Source organism: Xiphias gladius, chromosome 2, assembly GCF_016859285.1.
Source record: "Xiphias gladius isolate SHS-SW01 ecotype Sanya breed wild chromosome 2, ASM1685928v1, whole genome shotgun sequence".
NCBI lineage: Eukaryota > Metazoa > Chordata > Actinopteri > Istiophoriformes > Xiphiidae > Xiphias > Xiphias gladius.
Genome location: NC_053401.1, coordinates 1,160,831 through 1,178,106, shown reverse-complemented (window position 1 = coordinate 1,178,106; position 17,276 = coordinate 1,160,831). Strand labels below are relative to the sequence as shown.

The 17,276-nt window shown below is 41.5% G+C and overlaps 1 protein-coding gene across 3 annotated transcripts in view; it reads right to left on the bottom strand.

The window, feature by feature from the left end:
* phf21b (PHD finger protein 21B) overlaps positions 1–17,276 on the bottom strand; it is a 101,758-nt gene that overhangs the window by 45,993 nt on the left and 38,489 nt on the right. For all 3 annotated transcript variants that reach the window (XM_040150049.1, XM_040150066.1, XM_040150058.1), the window contains exon 3: positions 6,904–6,948. In XM_040150049.1, coding sequence (XP_040005983.1) covers positions 6,904–6,948 — 45 coding nt within the window. The remainder of the gene's footprint in view (positions 1–6,903; positions 6,949–17,276) is intronic.

Genomic DNA, 17,276 nt, shown 5'->3' with positions numbered 1-17,276 from the left:
TACCAGTCACTCAACACAGACGCACACTTCAACGCACAGAGACAAACATCCAAATCTGAAAACTGAGGCCAGTGTTAAAATGTCCCGAAGGTGCAGTTCATCTAATGGGCACTAGGTGCTCGAACAGAAACTCTCATTGTAGTTAAGTGAATCTGAAAATTCCAAAGCTTCTCAATTGTAAATAAAAACTAAGTTACTTTTCCCACTAAGCTGTCATGGGCTTAAAAGCTTGTTTCACAGAAATATTCTTGTCATAACTTCTCTTTTAGGTCTGTGAAGCAGCCAAGACACAGCTGTCTTTGTTGTTATCAAGATTTTGAGAAGACCAGTACCGCTTAAGAAATAGTATGATAGTAGTATAATAAAGTCCCTATAGCACTATACTGTATATGTTACATATCGTTTAGGAAAAGTTGCAGATCTTGTATTGACTAATATTTAAACTCTTATCTACTGGGAGGAAATGCTGCCTTCTATAGAAACTACAGTATTTTGTAAGTCACATGACTAAGAGATGGATTGTATATGAATTAAAACAGGAGGGAAACCCCAGATACAACCCTGATGAAGGCAGGACAGTGGAGGTGAGGTATTTTGGAGAAGAGCTGTGTGACGCCTTTCTTAGCTTTTTCCCTTTCGCCCATATGCTTCTTCAAATTTGCCCTTCAATAAGATGCTGAACAAAAAGTTAAATTAGGACAATTTGTGATTATCTAAACTTTTCTGCACTACATTAAGCTATTTTAATGAGGAAATCCAAAATTAGCCCTTTGATATATCTGTCAAGCGCTGTACTGCAGAAATAGTTGAGTTCATCAAGTCATTTCTGTCTAAAGCTGAGTCCTAAAACCCTTTTATTACCTAAAAATTTGAATACACGAGAAAACCAACCAGTGCAGTGAGAATATTTTAACCCGTTTTCAAAAGAAAACTACTTGTTTTAAGAATTTTCTAGAATCTGCAGAATCTTGAAACAAGAAATTAAACAAAAATGAAAATACTAAAAAATGAGTTGAGCTGCATTGGAAAAGGGTTGATATATATTTTCTGCAGCAACAGACAGTTTCACTTGTTTTAAGAAAAATCTAACTTTGAAAACCCAGTTACAGACACACATGGCCTGATAAAGAGACTTTCATTTTCATTCAGTAATTTAAACTAGGGTCTAGCTGTAGTGTAATAACTGAACATCTGCTGTCAACAGAACCACGCTGCATCTCTGCACAGACATTTGAGAACTTCCTGCAGTCACCCAGGGGGCTCTGAGGGGGACAAAAGGAGGGTTTTTGTCCCCGCCCAACCCTCCTTTATCTGGGGGGGGGGGGGCAACAAAGCCTGAGGCAGAGAGGAAACATCCAAACACTCTCGCCGCTGTGCAGGGGGCAGGGTGGTCCACATGATGTAATAAGAGGGTTTGGAGCTGAAACTGTGAGGACGCTACTCTGCCCGACAGGTAGGAAAGCAGGAATGTTAAAGAATCTCTAGAGTGAGCAGACATCACATCTGAGTTCACATGTGCCTACTGAACCAGGTCTGGGGGACCATCTTGCATCCAGAAGACCCTCTTAACTGACACGGTACAAGTGACCCAGTGACAGCTCTGTCATCCATCAAAAACATCCCCCTCAAAACTGACTTCCACTGGCTGCAGAGCTTTTCCTATTAGCGCCATGCAGTTACAATCCTTAAGACTTTCGTGAAATCAAACCACATTTATGGTCAGTATTTTTTCTGCAATAGAGAATTTACAGCAATTTACAGTCGGTAATTAACTCTTTAAATAGTAGTTTTCCTGCTGTGATCCAGTGTTACTGTCTGTAATTTCAGCTCAACAATATCAACACTCATAAATCAATAAATTTTCAGTTTACTGTGATATATGATGAGGAGAACCAGCTGGAACCAGCCCTTTTTGACATTTGTGCTTTAAAAATGACTGATCATCGAAATAGTTGCAGATTAATTTTTTCTTCTTCTTCAGTCAATCGTGTGATTTATGATCAAGGGAAAACGAAGTCTGGGCTCTCAAGATAATGTTTCAAGTAAATCATCATCTTGGGATGATGAGCTTATAATTAAAAAAAACTAAATATGAGAACCATGTTTTAATCTCGTGTTTTTATGACAAGAAAAGTGGTTTTAATTTTGAGATAACAAGATCATGATGTGCAGATTACAAGCTTAAAACGACTGTTAATTTTGGGTTATTTGGTAATAAATGCTCACTTAATTGGAAATTAAGTTTTAGAAAACATCAGGAAGAATGTGGACTCCAAACACCAAACCTGGACAACTGGAGCCAGTGACCATGCTGGTTCCTCGTTTGAAAGATGCATTTATGCGGCCTGCCATCACCTCTGTTTCCTATTTACCCAACCACATCTTACAACGACCTCTAACCGGTGGAGCCTGACTGATGGAGCTGCGCGCCAGTCCGTGCTGAGGACAGAGAGTCGTGCCAAACGAAAAGTGCCGCTGCTCGAAGTGAACGTTAGATGCAAATGGAGCGTTCTGTCCAAACGGAGAAACTGCGGTTAACCAAATGTGGGAGGCAGATTTGGCGTGCGGTGTGTAATTAAGCTCCATGTCACAGAGGAGACGACACCGGGGCTGGACATGAACAGGAAGACCTACTGTTCACTGAGCCACAAAGCCACCGTTAACTTTCCCTTTTGTAACTGACAGCTGTTTCTCTTGTTATTAATCTAACTTTTTTTGGTCAGTTTTACTAGAAAAATTGCTCTTGTTTATGGATTTTTGCTGAAAAATGACACTGAGCAATTAATCGATTATCAAAATGGCTGCTGATTAGTTTTCTGCCAATCAAGTAATCGATCGATTGGTTTAGCTCCACTCTGTATGTATTCCACAAAAAGCCAAACTGTTCCTTTAAATCCTAACTGAAGCTTCTTATCAGAGTTTCTGGCGGAGGTGTGGAGCCCCTACCCCTCTCCTCTCTCTCTCTCTCTTTATCTGGCTGCTTCCTCTCTCTTCTTCTTGCCTTGCTGTGTGTGACGACTTTCAATATCGGTGTATTTGGTTTGAGGCCAGCGAGAAAATATTGACAAAGTGGATATGAATGAAAGACGCTCCATTTCTGCAGTGGTGCGTCTGAGATGAGTTTTCCTCGCCGGCCCGAGGAGAGCGTGCACGGCAGCGGGGGCTCGTTGGAGGAGGACGGAGGATACTCGGACAGCAGTGTGAGACTCTGGGAGGCTGCGGGGGCCTCCCATCAACACAAGCCATTTTCTTTCATTTATTTCCCCCTCTCTACACCCGTCCCACTGACTGCTGCCGCCATCAACTGAGTTGGTTCTGAACCATCGATTCCTGCACTACAAGCTCTTACAATCACTCTTTTCACCCTGTCCTTTTGAGTCAAACACAATTCAGCCTCTCTGCAGCATCGGCCCTTATATAATCATAAAACACAGGTGGTGTTTTCTTACGCCAAACGCACAGAAGTGACCGAGTTCTGCCAAAACTTGTTCCCTCTTCAACTCAATGATTTGGACCATCCAGCCAAATACAGCTCCCTTAACAAGTGGCCAGCAGCCTGCCGTTAAAGCAGCCCCTGACTCATTTTTCTGCACCATTATTGCTTATCCGCAATCGCTTCAAATTAGATCTACAAGTCAATACGAGAAGTCAATACTTAATTTGCTCGCAGCAGGTGGTGATTTAGTCAGAGACATGGTGGATCCCCGGCATCATAAAGACTGTGTCCTTCATAAGAAGCAGTGAGAGGGTTGAGACACATGGGGAGGACACTTAACAAGGAGGGGAGGCCCAGCTGACAGAAAGTTCATTGACTGGAGACAGAAAAGTGGAGATCATAGCTTGACTCAAGGAATTTTGTGACTAGGCACGGATGGATACTGAACGGGCCTACCACGAACAGGGCCATGGGCCCAAGGGATGAGGGGGCCCCTGGACCAGAGCCTCTGTTTGGAGTGGCGGTTAACATCTCCTGTTGGAAAGTCAATGACATGATCGCAAAGGTATGCAAAAAGGCTCAAAACAACGACAAAGAGCCTCAAAACGACTACATGAGCCACATAATGACTACAAACAGAGACACAACCCGACTACAAAGAGACACGAACCAATGAAAAAGAGACGGAAAACAACCAGAAAAAGACGCAAAGAGGACCGGACGATCAGAAAGATACTGAACTGACTAAAAACAAGACGCTAAATGAACACAAACAGATGAAAAAAAAAACACAAAGACATACAAAAGGACCACTATGAGACGCAAACAGACCACAAAGAGACGCAAAATGACCAGAAAGAGATGCAAACCAATGAAAATGAGGCAAAAGAGAACCACAAAGATAAGACGACCAACCATAAAGGTAAGACTGAGAGGTCACAAGATACAACATAGCAGAAAAAAACTTCTACTAAATACTACTACAAAATAAGTCGATTGTCCTGAAATTTTTGATTTTCATTCTTGTGAAATACTGGAAAGTTTTACATCTTCATGGCTCTAGAGATAGTACAACAATGAAACAATATGAGGAGGAGAAGTCGCTGCTTGGTTGAACCACCAATGTGCAACCTGAGACAAGGGTTTGTGAGTTCTTGGCATTAAAGGGTCAAAAACCAAAAATGTTGTGGGAACCATTGCTATAGCATCTGAATTGTCATTAATGGACTGACTGACTGACTTTGTTAGCTCGGCGACCGGCCCTGGGTGTCTCAGTGCATGCTGGGATACGCTCCGACCCCCTACCGCCAGCCTGAATCTGATGCGAAGACAATGAGGTGACGGAGGGTCAAAGGAGCTCGTTCTATCCTCAAAGTCTCTGTTTTTAGGGAATTAAGCCACCAGTCTGCCTCCCTTGATGCTGACTGGCTGTTAAACACCGCAGAACCTCCTCAAACTCTCCAGAGGATCATTTAACAGCTTCACTCTGTCTCGTATTATGATGTTCAGAATTGATCTCCCTCTTTGGCTGTGTCTAATTATGCCTCAGGGAGGTAACAAAGGAAGGTGTAGCACAGGATTCTTCTTTACTTGGCTGGAGGAGGACCTTGGCAACGACTGAGTGAGTCTTTAGCCACAAACAAAAAAACAAAACAAAAAACTGAGGAGGACTTGTGTTTATATGTTGTGTTAATCTGACTAGAAGGAATTTTACGTCCACACCAACACCACCAGGGAGTGTTTTATTTGTTCTGAAAACACAACCAAAAAAAAAAAAAAAAACAACAAACACCCCTCACTTTTGTGGGTATCACTGAAGTGACAGTTGTTAAGACGCCCAAGAAGCAGTTTTAATTACCTCCTCAACAGGAGTGAAGATGATAAAAACACCCTTTACAACATGACTGTCATCCCAATGTGCAAAACGATTGGACAGTGTTCAAACTGACGGGAGTCCTGCAATAACCAGCTGAGGGAAAATAGATGCAAATGTACTCATTTACAAGGTAAACCTGTAAAACAAATTCAGCCTCAATTACACACGCCGATGCCTTGCAACAATTATCCACCCATCACAGAGCGCAAAGTTCATTTTAATTAGTTTTTTTTTTTCTTATGCATTGCATGCTCTGCTCTGCGAGGGGAAGAATATGCAGAAAGCAGAGCTGCCACAATGCGAGGCAAAATCGACTTCTACTCCGTAATGAATCGCAGCTCTGAAATTAAACTGACGAGTAATGAATCTCCAGCTGTTTTTTTTTTTTTTTTTTTTTTTAATTTACTCTTCCCCTTGTCTGTGCTCTTTGAAAGAAGCCAAAGAAGCCATTTACATTCTTCAGCATTTTCCTGCAGTCACAAACGCTTATTAAACGACAGAGATGAACTGTGGACCCAGACGGGCCGACACAATGGAAGCCGGAGTGGGAGAGGTGGAAATTTAGTTTGAGGTTTTTAAGTTTTTATCCTCTTCGATCTTATAGCAGACACACCATACACAGAGTCATCAAGCATCAGAGAAACTTTCTCCAAATCAATTTCACCAACTACACTGTTAAGAAATAGGATTGTAGCTTGTGAACAACATTACTGGAATCTCATTTAGTTTCTTTGTGTAAGAATACAAATATAAGAAAACAGGGAGCTGTATTGGGGATTTATAAAGTATTGTGTAATGCCCTGACAGCCTCTCAAACAGTAGTCGGTTGTTACAGTTTCACCTAAAAGGTCCTGTTGAAGTTTTAAGATGATCAATGGTGGAAAGTAACCGGTACTCGTGCTTAACTTGCGTATTTCCATTTTATGCTACTTCGTACTTCTACTCCGCCACATTTCAGAGGGAGAAATGGTACTTTTTACAGCACTGAATTAATTTGACAGCTGTACAGCTTCCCATGCACCGTTACAGATTGAACCAGTGGCTTCCAACCTTTCTGCCTTGAGACTTACAAAACAGTTTTGTGTAGTTTGGACCCTTTGTCGTGTTTTAAGATGTTTGCAAGTCGTTAGCGGTTCTATCTAAACTTCTCACCTGGTTTCACTGAAAAACACCGTGGCCCTGAGCTACAGTAGCTAACTGTATGTGAAGCAGCAGCTACAACAGTAAAAAGCTGCTGAAGCATCCGTGACTCGGGAACAAAAATGTACATTTTGCTGATGATCCGTGTTTTTACATAAGCAAAGACACATCTTGTGTTAAGAGGCAGATATCAGGTAGGAGGAAAGATTTCCAAATTAAAGGCTCCAGAGAGGCCGGAGTTTACTGAGAGGGACCAACTAAAGAATTTACACACAAACACACTCGCTCTCTTACTTTCGGCTCCGTTAAAGTTTCTATAGTGATACTAGTTTCTTTTTCTAAAAAACAAATAGTCCGGTTAGAAATTGGATATTATAAACTGTAACATAAAAATGTCCATTTATTCAGACAACCAGTGTAGTGCAATGAGAACCAGTGTACATCCGCCTACCTGTCCATTTTGAAGTTCATTCAGGCCCTTGCACAACGTCTGATTCTGTGAAAGAGAAAAGAAAAAGGAAAAGTGAGTAAAATCAGCTGTGCCTGTAATGTTGTTTTGTGCAATCACGGAATGTAATGGTGGGCGATTTAAAGACTTTTAAAACTTAATATGTACAAAATAGAAGTCAGTATTTTGCCCTAAACCAATCAGCACACCAGAAAAGGACAACTGTTCAGATGTCTTGAACCAGCTGACTGTATATCCATCTACACACCACTCAGCAACTATCTAGTAAGACCCAAACATCCACCCGAAACACGCTCAAAACCACCAGGAGCAGCTGAAGAAATGTGTTAATTTAATAGTTATTAGTTCCGTAAATCGATTTACGAAAAACTTGTACGGCTGCGTCCATGTCATCCACACCTGGAGCCTTTTTTGTGGCTGTGGCTCAGACAGAAGAGTTTCTCCAAACCCTCAACGAAGCTCTACTTGGCTCGGTTGGAGGACAACACCGGGCCTGTTTGAATCTGATCTCCCCATTCGATTTCGATTCCCAAAGCCCAAGATTTGATTTGTTTGGATTAAATTCTAAATGATTCGGTTACATCAGATAAATAGATAAATGTTGTAAAACGCTTCTCTGCCTTTATCCTGGGAACTTAAATGTCTTCTACGTTCAACAAGTGAACAATAAAAAAAAAAATTTTTTAAAACCTGCAGCACAAGGTCGTCATCATTCTGCATGTTTTGAAAAATAAATGCTATAGCCAGCTATCATCTACTTTTTTAACTTAAATAACCTCTTAGTGCTTTGCTGTAATAACGATTTCCACATAGCAGACGTTTTACACACCGTGCAGCCCGAGCTGTACCGCGTACTTCACACACACACACACACACACACACACACACACACACACACACACACACACACACACACACACCATTTAGCGCTGCTGTACACGTTTACCGAGGAAAGGTACAAAAACAACACAAGTTGGGAGTTTAAGAATCGATACTGGATCATTCAAATGAAAATCTTGATTAATCGGAAACTGCTTTTTTTTTTTTCTGGCCTTATTTGACCTGCTGAAAAGAATCGGAGCCGTAGACTGTATTTCAACGCTCTGGAGCAGTGGGTCGTAATTGGGGAGGGTCACATGATCAACAGAGCCAACACCGATAGGCTTATTATACTGTAAAGTTGCATACCGTAGCAATGAAGCTTCAAAATCAAAGCACCGTTCCAGAAATTCACCGTGGTTCAAAGGTGAGTTTGACTTGGAAGGGTCCTGCGGTCACCTTTTGGACCACGACCCACCAGTTGGGAACCACTGGTCTATAACCAGGCAAAATAATAACTCGAGGTGACAAAAAAACTTTATAAAACAGCCCAATAGTTTTAGAATACGTTCAACCCTGGAACATGCAGTAGCGTCAGAAAGAGATTCGTGAGGGAACAAATTATTTGTCAATGTCAGTTTTGTTTTATCGTCAACTATCAGCAGCTGATTTTTCTTCTCTACACCGCAAACTTTTTCCTTCTCCTACGGCCCTCGCTGTCTGATCCACTTCACGCTGCAGTGAATCCTCGTCCTCACCCACCCCGCACTTCAACAAACGCCCAGCGAAACCTCGGGAGGCAGAGACGCCGTTGTGCTGTAAACAGCTGGGCCGCTCCCAGCCGGCAGAAGGGAGATCTGCATCTATTTGTCATCTGTAATCTAATGGATACATGTAGCAACGTCTGGGGACCAGAGCGGAAAAACTCACGCCGAGTCGACAGTCTCTTTATGTTTTTATTTCCCTCCAGCAGGGCAGGTAGTTAGAATGGAGCGGGGAGTGTGTATAACCGTGTGTGTGTGTGTGTGTGTGGATAGTGAGATAGATAAATAGAGGCGGATTCATTCTGTATGCATTGCTTTTCACACTGGGGAAATTTATAAGCAGAGTGCTGATAGTTTCCAAATCAGCTGCGCTTGGGAGTTGAGCGGCGTTGCGTCAGAGACAGAGATTACCGCACTGCAAAGCCCAAACCGTTCCACGACGTCTACACTGCGTTTGACAGTTCGCCGTGTCGACTCGCTCACTGTCACTGCTCCCTCCGTCTGTGCCCGTGTCCGGGCTCTTTCCTGAAGCTTTACTTCTCAGAGGTCAAGTCGGTGTTGCTGCGGAGGATTTTTTTTTAGTTTTCCACACAGAGAGATTCAGTCTGAGGTTATTACAGTTGTCGAGTAGATGACCTCTACTACTACAGCAGTAACAGTGCAGAAAGGGGGGTGGGGGAGGAAACATTCAGTGCATTGCTTCAGGATACCGTGAGCAGCCGAGCTTCACCATCCGTCATCCAGGCAGGTATTTAAACCACGACTCCCCTTGCTGGTATTCCACACTTTTTTCCTTTTGCTTTGAATTACACACTTTGAAACAGACCCTTAACAACTAGCGGTGCTCAGCAGCAACGTTTAGTTCGTATCGCCGCACAAATGCACGTGTACCGGCACACGAGGTGTGTGTTGTATCAGATGATTACAACACACCTGATTTATGCAGCGCTAACGGAGGAAGCGGTGTGTACTGTGGTGCATCCCACTTTCATGAGGGAAAAGCCAAGCTCGTGTTGTCACAATTCAACAATTTACATTCAGCTTTGCATCTTACTGTAACCATGAGAGAGAGAGAGAGAGAGAGAGATATATATATATATTCATGACCTTGTATTAGTGCAGAACTTATTTTTACATGTCACCCACCGATTATTAAACTTTCTATCTCAGCACGCCATTTATTTGTTAATTTTCCTCAAAAAAATGTAGCAAAGCAAACAAACAACTAATACGTGTCGCGGCGCAGTCGCCATTAATCTACCACGTCTGCTACTTAACAGTCAAACAACAAGTGACCAAATCATTTACACCAGTGACAGGACAAGGATTGTATCCGATGGCCAGTAAATGTCACCTGCTTTTTCCTAACTTTAACCAGACTGTAGCTGCCATGTGGAGATAGTGAATAAATGTTGACAGAAACCTTGTTACCGACAGTAACGTAAAAGGTGTCACGCTATTGACAATTACATAACAACACGCCGACGAACAAAATAATGCACCAGCAAAAGGCAGGGAAGATGAAAACTGCTGGCTAGTGCGTGTGGATGTAAATAACGCAGGTTGGAAAAATAATCACAAAAGTCGGCTTTGCAAACGTTCCGTGAGGAAGGGATGAATACGAAGCACTTGTTAGACCTCAAAGACACCCGCAATGGGACAACCGCATTGGTCTACAGGAAAACTCTGCTGGGCTCCTTTAGAGCTCAATGATAAATTATAAATTCTGAAGCTTTGTATCTGGATCAATTTCATAGGTGGTTCCAAAATGGAAAACTTTTCATAAGTGGAGATTATGTGCTTAAATAGAAGAGTTAGGATTAGTATCAGAAGTTGTCCAGTGACTATCACGGGTGCCGGTCAATAAAATAGAAACACCAATTTCCCATAAAACATAAGAGGCAACAACAGACAATATCGCACGGCGCTCATTTTGTAACTCGTTTATGAAGCCATGAGTTACTTTTCAGAATTATGTAAATGAATAATCTCATTAGAAAGTGAGAATAATTCATGAATTAAAGCAGCGTTTAAACTCTGACAGCTGAGTTTTGCTGATGAGGTTATTTTTTCCAGTAGTATGCAGACCTTTAAAACGCAAGATACACACAAATACAAAGTAAAGACAAGTATTTTCAGAGTCGTATACAAAGAAATTCTAGCTCTCTGAAAGATGAGCGGAGCCCAGCAAAAGTAGAATTAAACTTTTACAAAACAAAAAATGATTTTATAGATACAACAATCAGCACCAAGAGCTCACAAAAGGAAACGGAGGGGATCTGTTCCTGCTACCAACCAGCCCTCAGCTCATACTTCAGAGTCAGATCACGACACCTGACGGGCTGCGCACAATTTCTCCATTAAAGGCCAGAGGCGGCTACACTCTGTATGTGTGTATTTGTCTTTCATTCCTAACACACAAATATTTGGTTTGCAGGACACAGGATAAAGATCAGCTTATTTTTGCCGCCGAATGCATCTGAATGACTGCATCTCTCACAACACAATCCTCCCCTTTCCCTGTTTCCAAAATGAAAACAAATGCCCCCCCCCCCTACATATTTACAGCCAGAGCATCTGTTCAAAATGCACACAAACACAGCCGGCTTCTGATTTCTTGTTAGTATTTGGACGGGGAGGCTTTCTGGGGAGAGCATTAGCGCTGTTTGGCTAACTCTGATGGGCTTCATCTCTCAAAAGCTGCGACCGTGGAGCCTCGTGGGAAACAACGACCACCTGCCCAGCTGCCTCCATCCCCTTCCTCCCAACTCTCTACTGTCCAGTGCACACAAAATCCCTAATCTAACTCCCGACAAAGGTCTGGAAAATTTTGCCTTTGGCGGCTTTAATCGAGAGGAATTTGCCAAAAGTCACCGGTAACTTTTCAAGACGATTACAACTGAAAGTCATACTCAAAGGTCATGGTGAATTTAAATTTAATTTCATCATAATGCATCAGTAAAAAGCTGTGGTGACACACCAGATGAATTCACCTTTAAAGAAGTGTTCACAAAAGGAAAAAATACGACTGAGAGGTAAAAAAAAATGGTGTCAGGTGTTCAAAATGGAAAGGGTTCATCTTCTGGTGCCCTGAATATCTACAGAAAATACGCAGTAATATATACATACACACATATACACATACATATATATACACACACACGCTTCAAAAATATACATTGTTATGCCATAAATAATATTTTGGCAGGTAGGCTACAGTTTTATTTTTGGCCTGAAAATGATTTTAGGTAGCTGGCTGTGGTGTTGGAGAGACCAATCATAGGGGACTGTCTGGGGAGTAGCAGAGCAAGAGGAGGTGTGAGCAGGTGAAGAGGCTGAGGTGGAGGCCCAGAGAGGAGGAGGCGGCGGAGGAGGCCCGCAGCTGATGGCAGCGTGAGGCTGAAACATGCTCCGACATGCCAGTGTTCAATTAGAGGTGTGGCTCTCGTATATTCACAGATCCAGCAGGAGAAACAGCCACTTAGTTACAGTGAAAATGACTGTTGGAGCATCATTTAGGATGCCTGTGGATACCGTTTCTACATGTTAATTAATGGAAGCTCTTGGAAGCTCTATTTGCCAGCTGTTCCGTCAATTTAAAAGTAAAGTAGAGTAAAATAATTTTTCTTTGCAGAAGTGTTACTTTTCATTCTCCAACAGCAGCTGCTTCCAATTTTGTTGACACTTTCTCATTAGGCGCCAGTTACAGATGGTTTAACAACCCTCTAATGGCTTTATTAATGGCTAATAAATAATTTACCTGTGCTTTAAACATTTGTTATAAGCCATAAAACAACAAAAACTTTTTGGTTGCTACGTCATGAAGAACAGACTTGCATAATTTGGCCTAACATACTTTGGAAACATGTAAATGGGGCTGCAATTATGTTCATAATTAATCAATCTATCAGTTATTTTCTCAATTAATGAATTCATCATTTGGTCTAAAATCTCAGGAAATTCTGAAAAATGCCTCTTTAATTTACCACAGTCCAAGGACATGTGTTCAAATATCTTTTTTTATTACATCTTGTTTTTATTTGGCCAAAACTCAAAAATATCCAGTAAAATATTATATATGACAAAGAAAAGCATTAAATCCACAAATCTGAGAGGCTGGAATCAACAAATGTTTGGTTTTGGTAATAATAAATTGACAAAGTAGTTGGCGATTAATTTTATGTCAATCAACAAATTGATTATTCGACTAATCGTTGCAGCTATACACATAAATATTATAATATAATAATGATAAAGGGGGCCCAAGAATTGAGCCTTGGGGAACTCCGCACATAATGTATAAAAAGGTTTATAAGTTACTAAAAATAGCTAAAGCTATTTTTATGTGCTAAAGCTTTACCGCTCAGTTTTAAGACATTGATAAGATTACGTTTCGGTTTCCAGCTTGTGGAAAAATCCTTTTGGCAAGTGTTTATCCTCCACCGGTTTATCCTCCTGCTAGACGAAGATTAACACTGCACGACATTTTTTACAATCTAGCCCAAAAGTTAGTTATTTATCAACCATTAATGAAGCTGGAGCTGCAACAACTGATTGACAATAGATTAATCGATTAGTCGATCAACAGAAAAATAATCTGCAACTATTTTGATAATTGATTCATTGTTTGCTTCTGTGTTTTTCACGTACGATAGTAAGTGAAATATTTTTGAGTTTAGGACTGATGGTCTGACAAAACAAAACAATACAAAAGACTTATGCAAATCAAATTTGAGACTTTTTAATACCTCCTAAGCCTCTTTTTTTTAAGGAAACTGAATTCAAAGCTTTTTAAGACTCTTCAAGCCCTGCAGATACCCACGTTTTAAATCTTTGTCTTGTTTTCATTATCGTCTAATCCAATGCCAAGGTTTTCTGATTGGCGTGGCTTCAGTTTTCCCCATCTTTCATCAAAAACTGAGCCTTCGAGGTTTGTATTAAATGGGACTGTCGGTAGCTCGGCGGTAACAGGTCACTGTAGAGAAAATGATGAGTTTGTGGAGATGCAGACGCGGTGTGGCCTCTCACTTTGCCTCCGGGAGCTGCTGATGACACAGTGTCATTCATTTCTGCTCTGAGCCCTACACGTGGGACGTCAGCGTCTCGCTCCATCTCCATGTTATCACACAACAAATTGCCTTTCCATTAGATGCAGGTAAATGAAATTGTCTTTTGTCTCTGCTGCTGTGAGAGGTAAGTCATCCATGTACAGACACAGAATCCACTACAGCCTCGACAGGCTGAACTGTACACATCACTGAGGTGGGAAACCCTGCTGATCAGGAGTCAAAAAAATAAAAAACAAAAGAAAACCAAAAAAAATACTACAAAATAATAAAACAAGAAATCTGAACACATCTCCTTGGGCTGCAGCAGGCATTTTTCTCCATTTTCTGACATTTTATAGACTAAATGATCAGTAATCAGTAATGTAAATAATTGTAAGTTGCAGCTTTTAACCCTGCTGAGCTTCGGTCTCTATTGAAGAATGTGTCAATGGACACGCGGTATATACAGCTGCAAGGGGGAAAGAGTAGCCATGTACCCTGCGCCGTAGCTTGACGTGCACCTCCCTAGGAATGTAACTACACGTCGCTGCGACGAAGACCGCAACAACTGCGACTGGTCCCCTTGGTAGCATGTCTCGTCCATGTCTCTGTGGCTGGACAAGCACAGAAAAAAGTTCACCCTCCCTCTTCCTCAGCTGCTTCAATGATCGTACGCACCTTCTCCTCCGACGTCTCTTCTCTTTTTAATAAGGGTAACTGTCTTAGCGCCAAGTCAAACTTGATCCACGCAGTTTCAGTTGCCATTGTTTGAAGAAAAACCAACACAGTGGCACAGAAACCCCACCACCAGCTAGCGTTTTTGGTGGTGTAATTGCACGGCGAAGTATAAATGCTCACAACGGCGTGGGCGTCAATCCTACGTATACACCGTATCCTAAGTATACACCGGGCTTAGGAACGCAAGAAGTCTTTAATCGTAGTCATAATGTCCCACAATCAGCTAATGCTACGACATTCAAAAACTGGAATCAATAAGCATAATTTAAAGGATATTTAAAGGATGAATCTGCTACTATCTCTGCTACTATCTATATAAACAAGACCATTATCTTGATTTTGCTCTAAACCTCTCTTTTGGCCTCACTGGCGGTGCGGCTCTGGAGATGCCAATGGCCAGGTTTTCGGTCCTTTACGAGGAAAACAAAGTCCTAAAAACTCCTCACCATGTTCACCACAAGATTCAAATGAACAAAATGCACCCAAGCTTTAGTCCAGTAAACGTGATTAAGACCAGGTTTCTCACTGTAACCGAAAGCCTTAAACAACAGTGACCTTTTTATTTTGGGCACATTATTTTCATGCTTGTGCACAAAATGGAGGTGTCTGTTAAAAGGAGCAGATTCACTGAGCAGGAACAGCTAAACGTCTTGCTCAAGGGCAACTGGGCACCAGTAATCCTGGTATCAAAACAGTGACCCTCTACTTACAACCTTTTTTCTTGTTTTCACGGCCTTCACTCGTCCAGAAATAATAATTTAACTTTTAGGTGAAGACAAACAGATCAACAGATGACGCCACATTCTGAATTTCTCCTGAATTTTTCCAAGGATGAAGTGATTTGCTCGTCTTGCACGGTGTTTTTGCTGCACTGCCTTATTATCTTTCACTGTCAGCATCAGACACCCTTTATATCTGCTTCTTCTACAGTACATTTCTGCCTGTGAGATGCTTGACAGTCACTGTAAGATGCCGGCTGTGGAAAGAAGCTCTTTGATTCTGAGGTGCTGAACCCAAAATGTTTGTCTGCTCGCCGCAGGAATAACAAAAATGCTTCACCAAAAACAACCCAAACTGTTCCTGGAATCCAAAGACAATCATCTGTAGCTGTTTTTGATAAACTGTTCAAGGGTTTTAGGGTGGAATTTTTTCTTCAATGTGTGTGTGTTATATTATTATATATATATATATATATATATATGACACAAACACACACACACACACACACACACACATATATATATATTAATCCTGAGCCTCATCTTTTCTCCGTGGGAGAAGATTTCTCTCTAAAATCAAGCCTTTGTACTCCGTGTTGAGTTTTCTAATAAGAGTAATTCCTTTAAGCTTTGATCATTTCCGTGTAATGTTCCAGTACATAATGTTCCACAGGCTTCCAATTTTCACTGTGAACACTCGTTTCTGCTGGAGAAGAAATTTTCTGACTCAGTCTCAGCCTTTTCTTTGATTCGTCTCGCACAGAATTTCTTGTTGGGAGCCTGAAACGTTTAACTCTGTACATACAGAAATGTTTCTCAGTCACACAAACCAGCTACTGCAGCAGCATAACAGCGTCCGTTTCTAATTTTAGCAGCGTCTTAGGCGTTCCTTGACATTCACCCAACACAGAAAAAGTCATCAAAAGGTCAAATCTTCAATTAGTTAAGACGAAATACTGCACACCAATCAGAGAGAGAGCTGTGTGCAGAGGAGAATCATGTAAATGCTGAAATAATTCACTTTTTTTAAAAATTGACTTTTTACTGGTTAAACAAAGTCCAACTTCAGAATCACAAAACATAATAATCCAGTTCTGAATCCACTTATTGGATCTTTTTAAGTGCGTTTGTGTAACTGCTTAACAAAAGATAAAACATGATATTTGTGAATCAAGCTTCCTCTGATTACGTCAATAACGTAACTGGTGATTTTCAATGGGACTCGTGGACCAGTTACCAGACAAGCATGACACTGGCACTGATAGAAACTAATCAACTATCAAGCCTAAACCATGGACGTCCTGCTGACATGAAGTTTTGTGGGACTTTCACCACGTTATCTCTGCTTTGAGACGTTCACTGACTCTGTCCTCGCTCAGTTTGCTCCTCACTTGCTGTGCTGCAGGACTAAAAACATAACATTTTCATTCTACTGTGTCATTCAGGGAATATCAGCTAAATAAACTGAGCGTTACCTGAAGGTGAACCGGTCGTTGCTACAGGTCACAGTCCTGTGTAACAAGTTCTGGCTTTGACATGTCGTCCACAAAAGGATTACATGGATCTGGCCCCAGAATATTCAACTGACTTATTCAATGCCGATACTCCAACTGGACCACTCCCATTCTCTGGTTCTGGCCTTATTGAAGTAACCAGAATTTTGTTCATATTCACTGACAGGGGCTTTTAGTTACGCTGCCCCCGTTCTGTGGAACAAAAACTTCCTGCAGAGTTTGGAACAGAGACTAGTCTAAGTCACTTCAAAAGCCCGGAAACCTGACACCTTGTTGGTTTCCCAGGCTTATGGCTGAGTTGTTGAGCACTTGCACTTTTTTTTCCCCATTTTAAATGCGAAGCACTATGAGTTGCACATTGCGTCCGTATAAATAAAGATTATTATTATCATTATTATCATTATTATTATTACTAAATTACTCAGGAGCCTCTGCCGTCATGCTCTGGGCTCTGCCTTGTCCCTCGCCGCCATGAGAGGAAATTGGAGTTCAAGGAGAAAACCACCGGCGCGGTGAAAACCACCGTGATGTACGTTAACTGCGCTCCTCTTTAGAGCAGATAAAAGGCAGGAGAGAGAAGGAAAAATAAACCCTGCATCATGTTTGTTGGCGTGAAAAAAAAGAAATAATAATAATAAAGTCAATGTGACTGTGTGTGTGGAAGCTTCAGAGCTGCAGGCGACTGTCCGGACATTAGCATTCATGAGAAATTACACGCTTAAAACCGACTGAATACCATCAGAGAGTGTGAGA